At 34.4% G+C, this 12887-nt stretch overlaps 1 protein-coding gene across 1 annotated transcript in view; it reads right to left on the bottom strand.

Moving 5' to 3' along the window:
• Positions 1 to 19: 19 nt before the first annotated feature.
• The window catches only part of LOC127655738 (sodium- and chloride-dependent transporter XTRP3-like), a 38325-nt gene continuing 25457 nt past the window's right edge, over positions 20 to 12887 (bottom strand). Inside the window, exons 7-11 of the mRNA XM_052143705.1 lie at positions 9578 to 9740; positions 6990 to 7194; positions 6136 to 6295; positions 5571 to 5736; positions 20 to 2589 (exon numbers count right to left, since the gene is read on the bottom strand). Coding sequence (XP_051999665.1) covers positions 2416 to 2589; positions 5571 to 5736; positions 6136 to 6295; positions 6990 to 7194; positions 9578 to 9740 — 868 coding nt within the window. The 3' untranslated portion in view covers positions 20 to 2415. The remainder of the gene's footprint in view (positions 2590 to 5570; positions 5737 to 6135; positions 6296 to 6989; positions 7195 to 9577; positions 9741 to 12887) is intronic.

Raw genomic sequence — 12887 nt, 5'->3', positions numbered from 1 at the left:
CAAAACTATTATGGGAAACGCAAAACTATTGCGGGAAACGCAAAAACTATTGCGGCGAAACGCAAAACTATTTTGGGAAACGCAAAACTATTGCGAGGAAACGCAAAACTATTTTGGGAAACGCAAAACTATTGCGGGGAAACGCAAAACTATTTTGGGAAACGCAAAACTATTGCGAGGAAACGCAAAACTATTGCGAGGAAACGCAAAACTATTTTGGGAAACGCAAAACTATTGCGAGGAAACGCAAAACTATTTTGGGAAACGCAAAACTATTGCGGGAAACGCAAAACTATTGTGGGAAACGCAAAACTATTGCGAGGAAACGCAAAACTATTTTGGGAAACGCAAAACTATTTTGGGAAATGCAAAACTATTGCGAGGAAACGCAAAACTATTTTGGGGAAACAAATTCCCTCCATTTCCTGTAAGGGGGTCTGTACGATAGCGGCCGGTTAGGACAGGTTAATATGAAAGAGATGCCTTTTATCGATCGCTGCTCATTTCAGATGAGGATGTTTTCAATATTTTTACTAGAACAAGAAGACAAAAATAAGAAAAGTACATGTTTTTTTTGGCAGCTGTTTGTCATTGCATTTATTTGTGACACTTGAGACAGAACCAAAGATGGAACGGTTCGTGAATGGCTAAATGGACACATCAATGCCTTCAATATCACGGTCTTCCATCAGTGATTTGGGAGCTTTTATTATGAATGATTTAAAGGATTTGTTTGTGCTTTCTGTGTACAGAATCTTAAATGTAAAATCAGAAATGAACTCTAACTTGTTATGGGACCAGCGTCTCACCGTCTAAAGGCGAGCGGGTGTTTGTAGTTACCGGGGTGCTACTCGTGCATGTATGAAAATGGCCTGTCACTGAACCGATGTGCCAAATGTTTGTTTTTTCTATTACCCATTACTCTCTCTTTCCTTTCCGAGTGCTTTTATTGCTTCTTCAAGGACTCCCTGAGAAGGTCGGAATCGGATGATGCCTTAAGTTTGGTGTGAGCAAATGAGAGGGAGGTTTTTGTGAGGAAGTCTTCATTCTATCCCTCTGTGTCATACTGCAGACCATTCTTCATGTGTCTGACACCTGCTTGGCAGAGAATGTAAAAAACGTGTATTATTGATATTAAAGTCATTATTATGGTGCAGGTGTCCGTGGGTCCTTGAGTTTCCTAATGTTCTGTTTTACATGTGTGGAGCAACAGGGTGAGTACTACATGACTCCTTTAAACCTGGGGGAGTTTTGGAACACGTTTGCTTTGAATGTGCCACAGAGCTCGAATTAAATGGAGATAACAGGCTCAAAATGCCGCGCCAGATTAGTTTTAGTGAACAAACAAGGTGTTGTGAAGCAACCGAGCAATTAAGAAGATTTTCTCTGGTCGGACAACAGATGTAACAATGTAACTGTACAATGTAACATTAACATTCTGATTTGTTTGGCTCTTAAAGGGGCAGTACACTCTTAGCTTAATTTACCGGTACCACCTCTGACCTGCTTAAATACACTTGAAATTGACAATTATTGTTAAACAACTTTTAAACATGATGCTAGCCAAGACCAAACAAAATAAGACTACAGTTGCCCCCAATAAGGGGACATCAGTATTACAAATAAGATTAGTTCTAGGCACATAGAGTAAACGACAGGTATTTATTCAGAATTAACAGAATATACTAATTATTATCCACAATATTATCACTACAAGTCCATCTAAGCATACAAGAACAAATATCAAAAATCAAGGGCAGAGGAATTGTAGCCTTGAGCAATTTAATGTATGTATACTATATTTTCCATATATGTATATAAATGTACACATACTGAATGTTTTCCCTGCATTTCATGATTCTGGCTTATAATCGATCACTTCCTGTCACAACACAACATTCACTGTTCATTTTAAACTTCTACATGCAAAACATTGTGATTTTACATATTTAATTTAGCACTAAAATACACAAAGTTATTTACAAAATAGTTTTAAGTATCCATAATAGACAGGGTTTCTGAAGGAAATATGTGGGATGTTTGCCTGGGCAAATCTCACCGCTATGATGCCAGCCTGTTGTGGGTGGTTGCCAGGGCATTGCCATGTGGTTGCTAAGATGTTCTGGCCCTGCCTCCAATGTAAGTCTATGGACTTTTTTCCCCGTTCTATCATCCACGTGACAAATATAACGGGGACTGATAAATGCTTAAAAAATAATATTGTGATCAGTGGCCAGTGTTGTCCCATACAAGTAGGGGTGTAGAATCCAGGGGGGATGGGGGGGGGGGGGGAAGTACCCTCTCAATAATCAAAACAAACAAGTACAACCCCCCCAGTGTTCAAGACAAATCTACGGCCTTGCATACAAGGTTGAGAGAAGCTGTCTATTTTTCAACAGTCTTTTGCGTCTTTCCTCAAATGGCGGATGACACCGTGCTGACGATGTTTTCTCGGATCGCTGTTCCTCGCCGTTTCTTCTTACAGAACGCATAAAGCGCCATCAGCGGGACGCAGCTTACAGACGACAGCAGCAGCAGAGCTATGAATGCCTGACCGTACGCAGGGTACTCCATCACCACAGATTTACCCTAAAAAGAAGACATGATCATTAAAGGGAAAACCGCCCTGAATTAACCGGAGGTCAAGTGTCATGATTAATTGATTCATGGATCAACTGTTGGGTTTGAATTTACAACCGCTTGAGATGGAAACTCACTGCGACTGTGAATGTTACTCATGTCACGCTTAAGTTGTTAATAAATCGACTTGAAACTCGACTCATGAACAACAAAAAATATGAAATTGATTGTTCTTCAAGGTTTACAGTATAAAACTTGCCTGCAGAAAAACTAAAAAAATAACTGAATTTTTTTCAGCTTCGTTCATAAATGTAAAAAATAATAACTGCATTTAGTTTCAGTTTTATTTATAAAGTTTAATTGAAAAAATTATCAGTATATTTTTCAGCATTGTACATAAAATTTTATTTAAAAAAAATTATTGAAAAAATTTAACTGCATTTTGTTTCAGTTTTGTACATAAAATTTTATTTAAAAAAAATTATTGAAAAAATTTAACTGCATTTTGTTTCAGTTTTGTACATAAAATTTTATTTAAAAAAAATTATTGAAAAAATTTAACTGCATTTTGTTTCAGTTTTGTACATAACATTTTATTTAAAAAAAATTATTGAAAAAATTTAACTGCATTTTGTTTCAGTTTTGTACATAAAATTTTATTTAAGAAAATATTGAATACATTTAACAGCATTTTTTTCAACTTTGTTGTTAAATATTTGTTTTAAAAAATAAATAAATAACTGCATTTTGTTTCAGCTTCATAAAGTTTTGTTTATAAAAATATTGAAAAAAATGAACTGCATTTTCTTTCAGCTTAATTCATAAAGTTCTGTTTATTTATTTTTTTGAAATTAACTACATTTTGTTTCAGTTTTGTACATAACATTTTATTTAAGAAAATATTGAATAAATTTAACAGCATTTTGTTTCAGTTTTGTACATAAAATTTTATTTAAAAAATATTGAATAAATTTAACTGCATTTTGTTTCAGTTTTGTACATAAAATTTTATTTAAAACAATTATTGAATAAATTTAACTGCATTTTGTTTCAGTTTTGTACATAAAATTTTATTTAAAACAATTATTGAAAAAATTTAACTGCATTTGTTTCATTTTTGTACATAAAATTTTATTTAAAACAATTATTGAATAAATTTAACTGCATTTTGTTTCATTTTTGTACATAAAATTTTATTTAAAAAAATATTGAATAAATTTAACTGCATTTTGTTTCAGTTTTGTACATAAAATTTTATTTAAAACAATTATTGAAAAGATTTAACAGCATTTTGTTTCAGTTTTGTACATAAAATTTTATTTAAAACAATTATTGAATAAATTTAACTGCATTTTGTTTCAGTTTTGTACATAAAATTTTATTTAAGAAAATATTTAATAAATTTAACTGCATTTTGTTTCAGTTTTGTACATAAAATGTTATTTAAAAAATATTGAATACATTTAACAGCATTTTGTTTCAGTTTTGTACATAACATTTTATTTAAAAAAATATTGAATAAATTTAACAGCATTTTGTTTCAGTTTTGTACATAAAATGTTATTTAAAAAATATTGAATACATTTAACTGCATTTTGTTTCAGTTTTGTACATAAAATTTTATTTAAAAAAATATTGAATAAATTTAACAGCATTTTGTTTCAGTTTTGTACATAAAATGTTATTTAAAAAATATTGAATACATTTAACTGCATTTTGTTTCAGTTTTGTACATAAAATTTTATTTAAAAAAATATTGAATACATTTAACAGCATTTTTTTCAGCTTTGTTGTTAAATATTTGTTTTAAAAAATAAATAAATAACTGCATTTTGTTTCAGCTTCATAAAGTTTTGTTTATAAAAATATTGAAAAAAAATGAACTGCATTTTCTTTCAGCTTAATTCATAAAGTTCTGTTTATTTATTTTTTTTAAATTAACTACATTTTGTTTCAGTTTTGTTCACAAAGTTTTGTTGAAAAATATTGAAATAACATTTGCATATTTTTCATATTAGTTCATAAATTGTTTAAAAATATCGAAAAGAATTGAACTGCATTTTGTTTCAGTTTTGTTCATAAAGTTTTATTTGAAAAATATAGAAAAAAATTAACTGCATTTTGTTTCAGTTTTGTTGTTAAATATTTGTTTTAAAAAATTAAAAAATAACTGCATTTTGTTTCAGTTTTTTTCATAAAGTTTTGTTTAAAAAAAAATGAAAAAATAACTTTTTTGTTGAAAAATATTGAAAAAACATTAGCTGCATATTTTTCATCTTAGTTCATAAATTGTTTAAAAATATTGAAAAGAATTGAACTGCATTTTGTTTCAGTTTTTTTCATAAAGTTTTATTTAAAAAAATATTGAAAAAATTATCAGTATATTTTTCAGCTTAGTTTATAAAGTTTTATTTGAAAAATATTGAAAAATATTAACTGCATTTTGTTTCAGCTTCATAAAGTTTTGTTGAAAAATATTGAATACAAATTTGCGGCATATTTTTCAGCTTAATTCCTACATTTTGTTTAACAATATTGAAAAGAATTTAACTGCATTTTGTTTCAGCTTCAACGTTTTATTTAAAAAATGCATTTTGTTTCAGTTTTGTTCATAAAGTATTCTTTAAATGTTTTTGAAAAAAATTCACTGCATTTTGTTTCAGCTTCTTTTAAAAGTTTTATAATATTGTAAAAAAATTAATGTGTTATTTCATTTTGTTGAATAATTAAAAGCTAATCTCTACTTTGGGAAATGTATGGTTCTATTATTTTCTATATATACACACTGCAAGGGTAAATAATATACACAAAACATTTCAAATTTGGCCTAAAAATCCTTAAAATGTAGAATAAATGATAAATGGATACAGCAAGTGGAATGTTACTTAATAGCTCAGTGGACAAGAAACAAACTACATAAACCGGTTCTTGGCTTTATAATCACCGCTGCAAATTTGAATGTCAAAGTGACCAAAGGAAATTGAGTCTACCAGATGTTTGTCCCAGGCCTGGTAAGTCGGTGTTCCCCCCTGGATGTAGTTAATGATGTAGAAGATGAAGAGACTGATGAGGAGGACTGGACTGACTCCGGCCCACATGATTTTCCAGTACCAGTTTGGTCGATGGCCCAACATGTCCTCAATGTCTTTCTCAAACCTGTAAATTATGACCAATAATAAAAGTGTAAAAACGACTTATAATAAACTCTCCGAATTCTGGCGGAGAGAAATATGATCAAATTCATCATAACAATAATCATGATGACGTTGAAAAGCAGAGCTGGAGCTCGTAAAGAGTTAAGAATGGAAAGTATTTCATCTCAGGAACACATTTACAGATGATTATGTGAAGTACAATGGAGTATTATGAGAAACAGTACGTGTATTATGAGCATTTTAAAGGCTGTAGACTTTAACCCTGTGGATTATAAATGAGAAACAACATGCACAGAAGCGTTTCAGAGTGTTTATGGGAGATCTGGCATGCATATACAAAGAAATGTGTTTTAATGAGAATACAGCGAGGGAAATGTCTGATATGTAGTTTAGTCTTCACCTTTTCAGTCCGTAGATGTAGCACACACTGACAACTTCAAAGAACGCTATGAAGAGCAGAGAAAACGTGGCTCCGTATTCATTAAAGATGGTGAACCAGTAGTTTCCTGAGCCGGTGGTGAAGCCGAACCCCAGGAGCAAACACAGCAGACACACCAGACCTGCCAGACATCAGAGAAACATCACGAATTACACAAGAGCTCATGTCATCTGATGTGTTCACTGCACTAGAACTACAGGACTGGGATATTCAAAATGTTACATTGTGACTATTTTGCTTAATGCACTTTTAACACGGACATTAAGATTCGTTAAGAGCTGTTATAAAAACGTTGTATGAGTTAGGAAGTTCATTTCCGTCTGTTTCGGTGAATCGATTCTAAACGTATAGACCATCGACCATCGCTCAAAAATGTTCATTGCAGTATATGTGTGGGATTTTTCACTTGTCAAAATGCATTTACTTCCTTCTTAGAAAAAACCAAAACAATATGTAACAATTTTTAATAAAAAAAAAAAATACAAACAAGGCTTCCATAGTCTTAAGACAGTAAAACTAAAATATCAAGCACTAAAATATCATCAATTCAAGAAACCCACAGTGTAAGAGGGATGTTGACTTATTAAATAAAAGTCCTCTATAGGTTGAGTATTCATTGCCTATTGACCAGTTTACAGTTTCAGGGCACTGTTATGCTAAGTGTAGCTAGTCACCCATCTACTGTGAACCACAGACAACTTGCAGGTAACAGACCAGTAGTGACCATCTAAAACTGGTCCAAACAAGCTCTTAATCTGCCAAAATTGCCTTGAGTGATATTGGGGTTTTATGCACAGCCCCGTCACCCTTCTTACCGTTAATGGTCTCGTTGCTGAACTTTCGTGACAGAAACTTGAGGTCGCCCAGTGGTGTGATGATGGCCGTGATGTTCCCCAGCATGCTCCCCATCCCTAACAGCAGTAACATGATGAAGTACAGCACAGACCACAACTGAGACAGAGGCATGTTCTTAATCGCCTCACTGTACACGATAAACGCCAGTCCGGTGCCCTCAACAGCCTACATGAAGAGAGAGACGTGCACTCAGTGAGGCAGTTATTAAAGGAACAGTTCAACCAAAAATCTAAATATTGTCATCATTTAACCCTTTAAGCGAGAAAAAAAATAAGCGTCAAGATATTAATAACCAACACAAAATAGGTGTCGTTTGAAAGATTAGAAGCTCTAATTTATAATGCATGTAGACATTATGACCAAAACTGAACACGTGCTTTGAAATTTGCTGACGAATCAGAAGTGCTCAATTTTGATCATTTACACTACAGTACATGTTATTGCAATCAGTACATCAAACTGATCAAATATTCATGTGTCATATGTCATTGGAAAGCTCTCAAAGAGTAAAATACAACCAGACTATTTGTTTTACTCACAGACAAAAATATAGGGAGTAACAGCTAAATATATGTCTTTGACAACTTTCCTGGTGTTGCTTATATGCCGCGTTTTCACTTATTACTTCAAGAAACATAAACCAAATATGAAATATCACATTCCATTATTTAGAAGAGGTGATTATCTTTCAAACGAGTCCACACACAAGATAATCAGATGTATAGATCATTAGATAATCCACATGAAGCACAATGTTACATATGACCACCAGGAGATGGCGCCAAATACACGACACAGACTCAATGATGACTCAAATGACACAGAATGAAACTCATTCTGTGAAATCTCATGACTAAAATCATGTCTACATGATATGCAAACCTTTAGTCATTGTTGTGTTTGCATGTGGAATTAGCTCTTATGTACAATTATTATGTTTTATTGGTTCGGAGATGTTTATAGATACTAGGATCAATTATATATATAATGTTATAACTTTTGATTGCTTTGTCAGATCAACAAAATTTTTTTCTTAGATACAGTTGATACCTTTTTTAGACCCAGAGAAATCTAATGTCAAATCGAAAAATTTGAAAAATGTAAACTTTTGGCAAATGTTTTTTTTTGGGGGGGATTCTTCAACAGTTGCTTAAGCTGAGAGTCTCAGTATGTATCATCTATATCATTCATTTGAAAAGTTTTCTTTACAATGATACCAAACTCTTGACGCTCCTTGTTTCTTTTGTCGAGTTATAAGACTTTCATTTTGGGTATTTCACAGAAACCATTGAAAGTCTTTAAAAACACCTTCAGGGTTTAAAGGGTTAATATTAACCCTTCCATGGAACACAAAATTTTTTTTTTGAAGACTATCAAACATTTCACACCTTTGTCACACAAAGATATTGTATGAATTCAAAAGACTTGGTATATAGAGCACAAGTTGTTTAACTACTTTTATGGCTTATGGTTTCGCCATACCATGTTGGTGGATTGACCTTCCCAAATCCATCTGTGAAGCTGACATATTCGGTCTTCAAAAAATGGCTAAAAACATCTTTTCCATGAGCACTTAACAGTGACCAGTTTTCCATGCTTGTACAAATGACCATAAACCATTAATGAACATGCACCTGTGGAACGGTCGTTAAGACACTAACAGCTGACAGACGGGAGGCAATTAAGGTCAAGGTTATAAAAACGTAGGACACTAAAGAGACCTTTCTACTGACTCTGAAAAACACCAAAAGGAGGCATGGAGGCATGAGGACTGCAGATGTGGCCAGGGCAATAAATGGCTATGTGAGACATCTAAGACAGCACTACAGGACAGCTGATTGTCCTCGCAGTGGCAGACCATGTGTAACAACACCTGCACAGCATCATCTGAATATCACACCTGCGGGACAGGTACAGGATGGCAACAACAACTGCCCGAGTTACATCAGGACTCAGACTGTCCGCAATAGACTGAGAGAGGCTGGACTGAGGGCTTGTTGGCCTGTTGTAAGGCAGGTCCTTACCAGACTTCACCAGCAACAATGTCGCCTACGGGCACAAACCCACGGGCACAAACCCACCTTCACTGGACCAGACATGACTGGCAAAAAGTACAAGTGTAACGTCTCACTGCAAGAACTGGCACATCTGGTGCAGTCCATGAGGAGGAGACACTTTTTGCAACAATGTCTCCTTAAGTCGAATCTCTTATGATGTATTATTCCTCTTATATAAGTGGATAAAAGCGTCAGTCAAATGAATACATGTAAAAGTAACAGTTTAAGGCAGTATTTCAGTACTTTGAACTCATCTCGTGTAACAGTTTTATTGCTGTGTAATAAATTCAAACAGTATCATTTTCATAACATAGATAGAAGAACAAGAGATCAAAAGATGACATCACAGAGTGTTATTACACTCCTGTGCGCTCTAATGTAAATGCCATGCATTGAACATCTCTACAGGCATATATATTAGCATGCTCAGTTATCAAGTACACTCAATGTACAAGACTAACAGTGATAAGAGGGATAACAGGTCAGTTTACCGTGTCTAATTCTGCCTCCAGGCTGCAGTCTTCTATCTTTGAAGCGATCGCTGCGAACGTCTCGGGGTTTGTGTAATTCAGATGAGAGATCCAAGCCGTGACATTATCAACACTGATGACATCCTCGGATAAATCAAATGTGTTGAGCAGCAACAGTCTCATCCTGAAGAAACAGAGGGAAATGGATGGCAGGCCAGTTGAATTCTTGAAAAGCCATACATTAAATCTAAAATTTAGACATGCAAGATTATGGTGTTCGAATGTGTTTATTGTGCAATACTTATATTGTCAAAATCAGTCTCTCTCAACTTGTTTTGGCTCAGGACATTAGAAGTGGCGACCCAAAACAGTACCAATTTTTTTTCTGTGTTCCCACCATCGGGCCAATAACCGTTTATGGAATTAAAATACATAATATATAAAAAAATATCTGGGGACATTAAAGGAAGTTGGGATGGCTTTTGACTTCCTCGTGCCGTTTCACTGGTTTCCATTATTCAGAAGGTTCTGGCACTTTTCTGCATTAATTGGTGATTTATTGGTGATTCTGCATTAATCGTCTGTCCGTCTGTCTGTAAACAGCCCAATAATTACATATGTTACTATGACATGACAAATTAGGTTGAATATCCAGTAATCTCGGGTCGGGTCCGGTCGGTCATTCGGTCCATCATATGTCACAATGACATGACAAATTATGTTGAACAACCAGTAATCAAGGGTCGGTCCGGTCGGGTCGGTCCGGTTGGTCGGTCTGTCCGTCAACAGCCCAAGAATTACATATGTTACAATGACATGACAAATTATGTTGAACATCCAGTAATCAAGGGTCGGTCTGGTCGGGTCGGTCAGTCCGTCCATCCGTCAACAGCCCAAGAATTACATATGTTACTATGACATCATAAATTATGTTGAACATCCAGTAATCTCAGGTCGGGTCGGGTCCGGTTGGTCATTCGGTTAGTCCGTAAACAGCCCAAGAATTACATATGTTACTATGACATGACAAATTATGTTGAACATCCAGTAATCAAGGGTCGGTCCGGTCGGTCTGTCCGTCCGTCAACAGCCCAAGAATTACATGTGTTACTATGACATAACAAATTATGTTGAACATCCAGTAATCAAGGGTCGGGTCTGGTCGCTCGGTCGTTCGGTCTGTCCGATAATTTTTTATAGGCAGGTTAGCTGGTTTTCTGCATTAATTGGTGATTGATTGGGGATTATGCATAATCGTCTGTCCGTCCATCCATTAAAAGGCCAAAAATTACATATGATACTATGACATGACAAATTATGTTGAACATCCAGCAATCTCGGGTCGGGTCCGTCCGTCTGATACTTTTTATAGGCAGGTTAGCTGGTTTTCTGCATTAATTGGCATAAAATATGTTCTCAAATTCATTGTTACGACCTTGTCTATGATGAGGCCGCAACATAAACTTGGAAAGTTTAAAAAAAGAACAAACGTATGCCATTTATTTACAAAATCCACAGGGGAGGAATAACTTCAGGGGTAAGAAAAGGCCAAAATAACAAACAAAACACCAAACTAACTCCCAACAAAAACTAAATTGCCTAACAAAAAGAGAAATACAATTACAATTAATAACCTAACTCCCTAAAAAAACAATTTGAGAAAATGTATATTTACAAAAGAAATGGCTCCCATTATCAGTTATTGACAACATGTATTAAAGTAACAGTATCACCTCACGACGTTGCTTGAGAGATTGAATAGAGTTTGCAGAGTTGGAATATAGACACATTATTTCACATTTTGTGGTCACTACTACAGTAACTTTCCTTTGTGTTATGTCATAGTTTCAGTGACTTTACCATTATTCTAAAATGTGTGAAACACTTAAGGTTAATAATGAAGAATGAGTAGGCCTAGGTGTGTCCAATCTTTTTATTGGAGGTGTTAAACACAGACATGCTTTCATTGAAAGGATTTAAAGTGGCTTATATTAAAGGCGGCAACATGTCATAAAGTTTACATATATCAAAAGTATCTGGTTTGACAGCTCGTAAAGTTTTACTGTAATGTGCAAGTCAGAGTTTATCATTTGCATTTATAAGTTCAACAAGTAACTCAAATACATGCAACTTCTGATTGGGCAGACGACAACACACAATTAATTTGTAACCCTAAAAAGAATGTGTGGGTCAAAAATGACCCAATTTATTTTTTGGTAATTTTTTCACGTGGTCATCTTCCATAAGATATTCTAGAATTCCTCAATAAGGTCTTTGATCATGTGAACTAGTTTGCATTGCATTAAAAAAGCATGCTTTTATAAATCTACAGAAAATGTATTACAGTGGCTGGTTTTTGCCCAAAAGTGCGTTCTAGGGATGGAAAAGTTAGCTATGTGTTTTAGAGCTAAAAGCAGGGCTCCCACGGCCATTTATAAAGTAGAAATAAGGGAATTTCAAGCATTTTGATTTCAGTCAATTTAGCAAAAATGCTCAGCTAAAGAAAATGTTCTTTGTTCGTGCAACGTCTATAAAATTATTTTTTAAATCTTTTTCAGTAAGTGTCTAGAAAGGTCATTGAAATTCAAAAGGTGCAGGAACCCTGCTGAAGCCATGTGAAATAACCTTTAATCTTTCTACGGAAAGTTGTGATTTGCTGAGTCAAAAGTTTAACTTGAAATGAATACTCGCTGCAAACGAAATACAGCACAACACCCAGATAACACATCACAACTGTCAAGCACTGTGGTGACAACACCTACATTTACAATGCTAATACAGCCACTCCCAAGATGAGTCACAACTAATTTATATTAACTTTAATTAAACAGACAAGTCACTTAATAACACAATTTGTATTTACAATGACAGCCTGGTCTTAGCTGCTGTTAAAAGAGATTACACGTGTAAAGTCTTTCATATAGTGGAAAAAATTATATTCAAAAAAATATTATTTATATATATATATATATACACACACACAAAACAGTTAGTTCCGGTCCTCGAATCTGATTGGACGAGAGACGTTCCATGAGCACTGGGACGCTTCACTGTGTGTGTATCACTCCGCTTGTGTTCGTGCCGTTCTAATCTAAAGTGTAAGAGCAGTGCCGATGTGTTAAGAGCTACTGTTTATCTTTTGTTTTTGACATTACATATGTTAGCCAGCAGGTGGTGGCAAAAGATCATTTTCATGTGTAATATGAGCCAGTTATGTGATGTGAAGTGAATCCATCAGCCAGTGTTTCCATATAGCACTCCGTCGGATACTTTTTTATAGGCAGGTTAGCTGGTTATCTGCATTAATTGGTGATTGATTGGTGATTCTGCA

Source organism: Xyrauchen texanus, chromosome 15, assembly GCF_025860055.1.
Source record: "Xyrauchen texanus isolate HMW12.3.18 chromosome 15, RBS_HiC_50CHRs, whole genome shotgun sequence".
NCBI classification, from domain to species: Eukaryota; Metazoa; Chordata; class Actinopteri; order Cypriniformes; family Catostomidae; genus Xyrauchen; species Xyrauchen texanus.
Note: the sequence above shows the minus strand (reverse complement) of the source record. Positions and strands in the feature narration are given on the sequence as shown.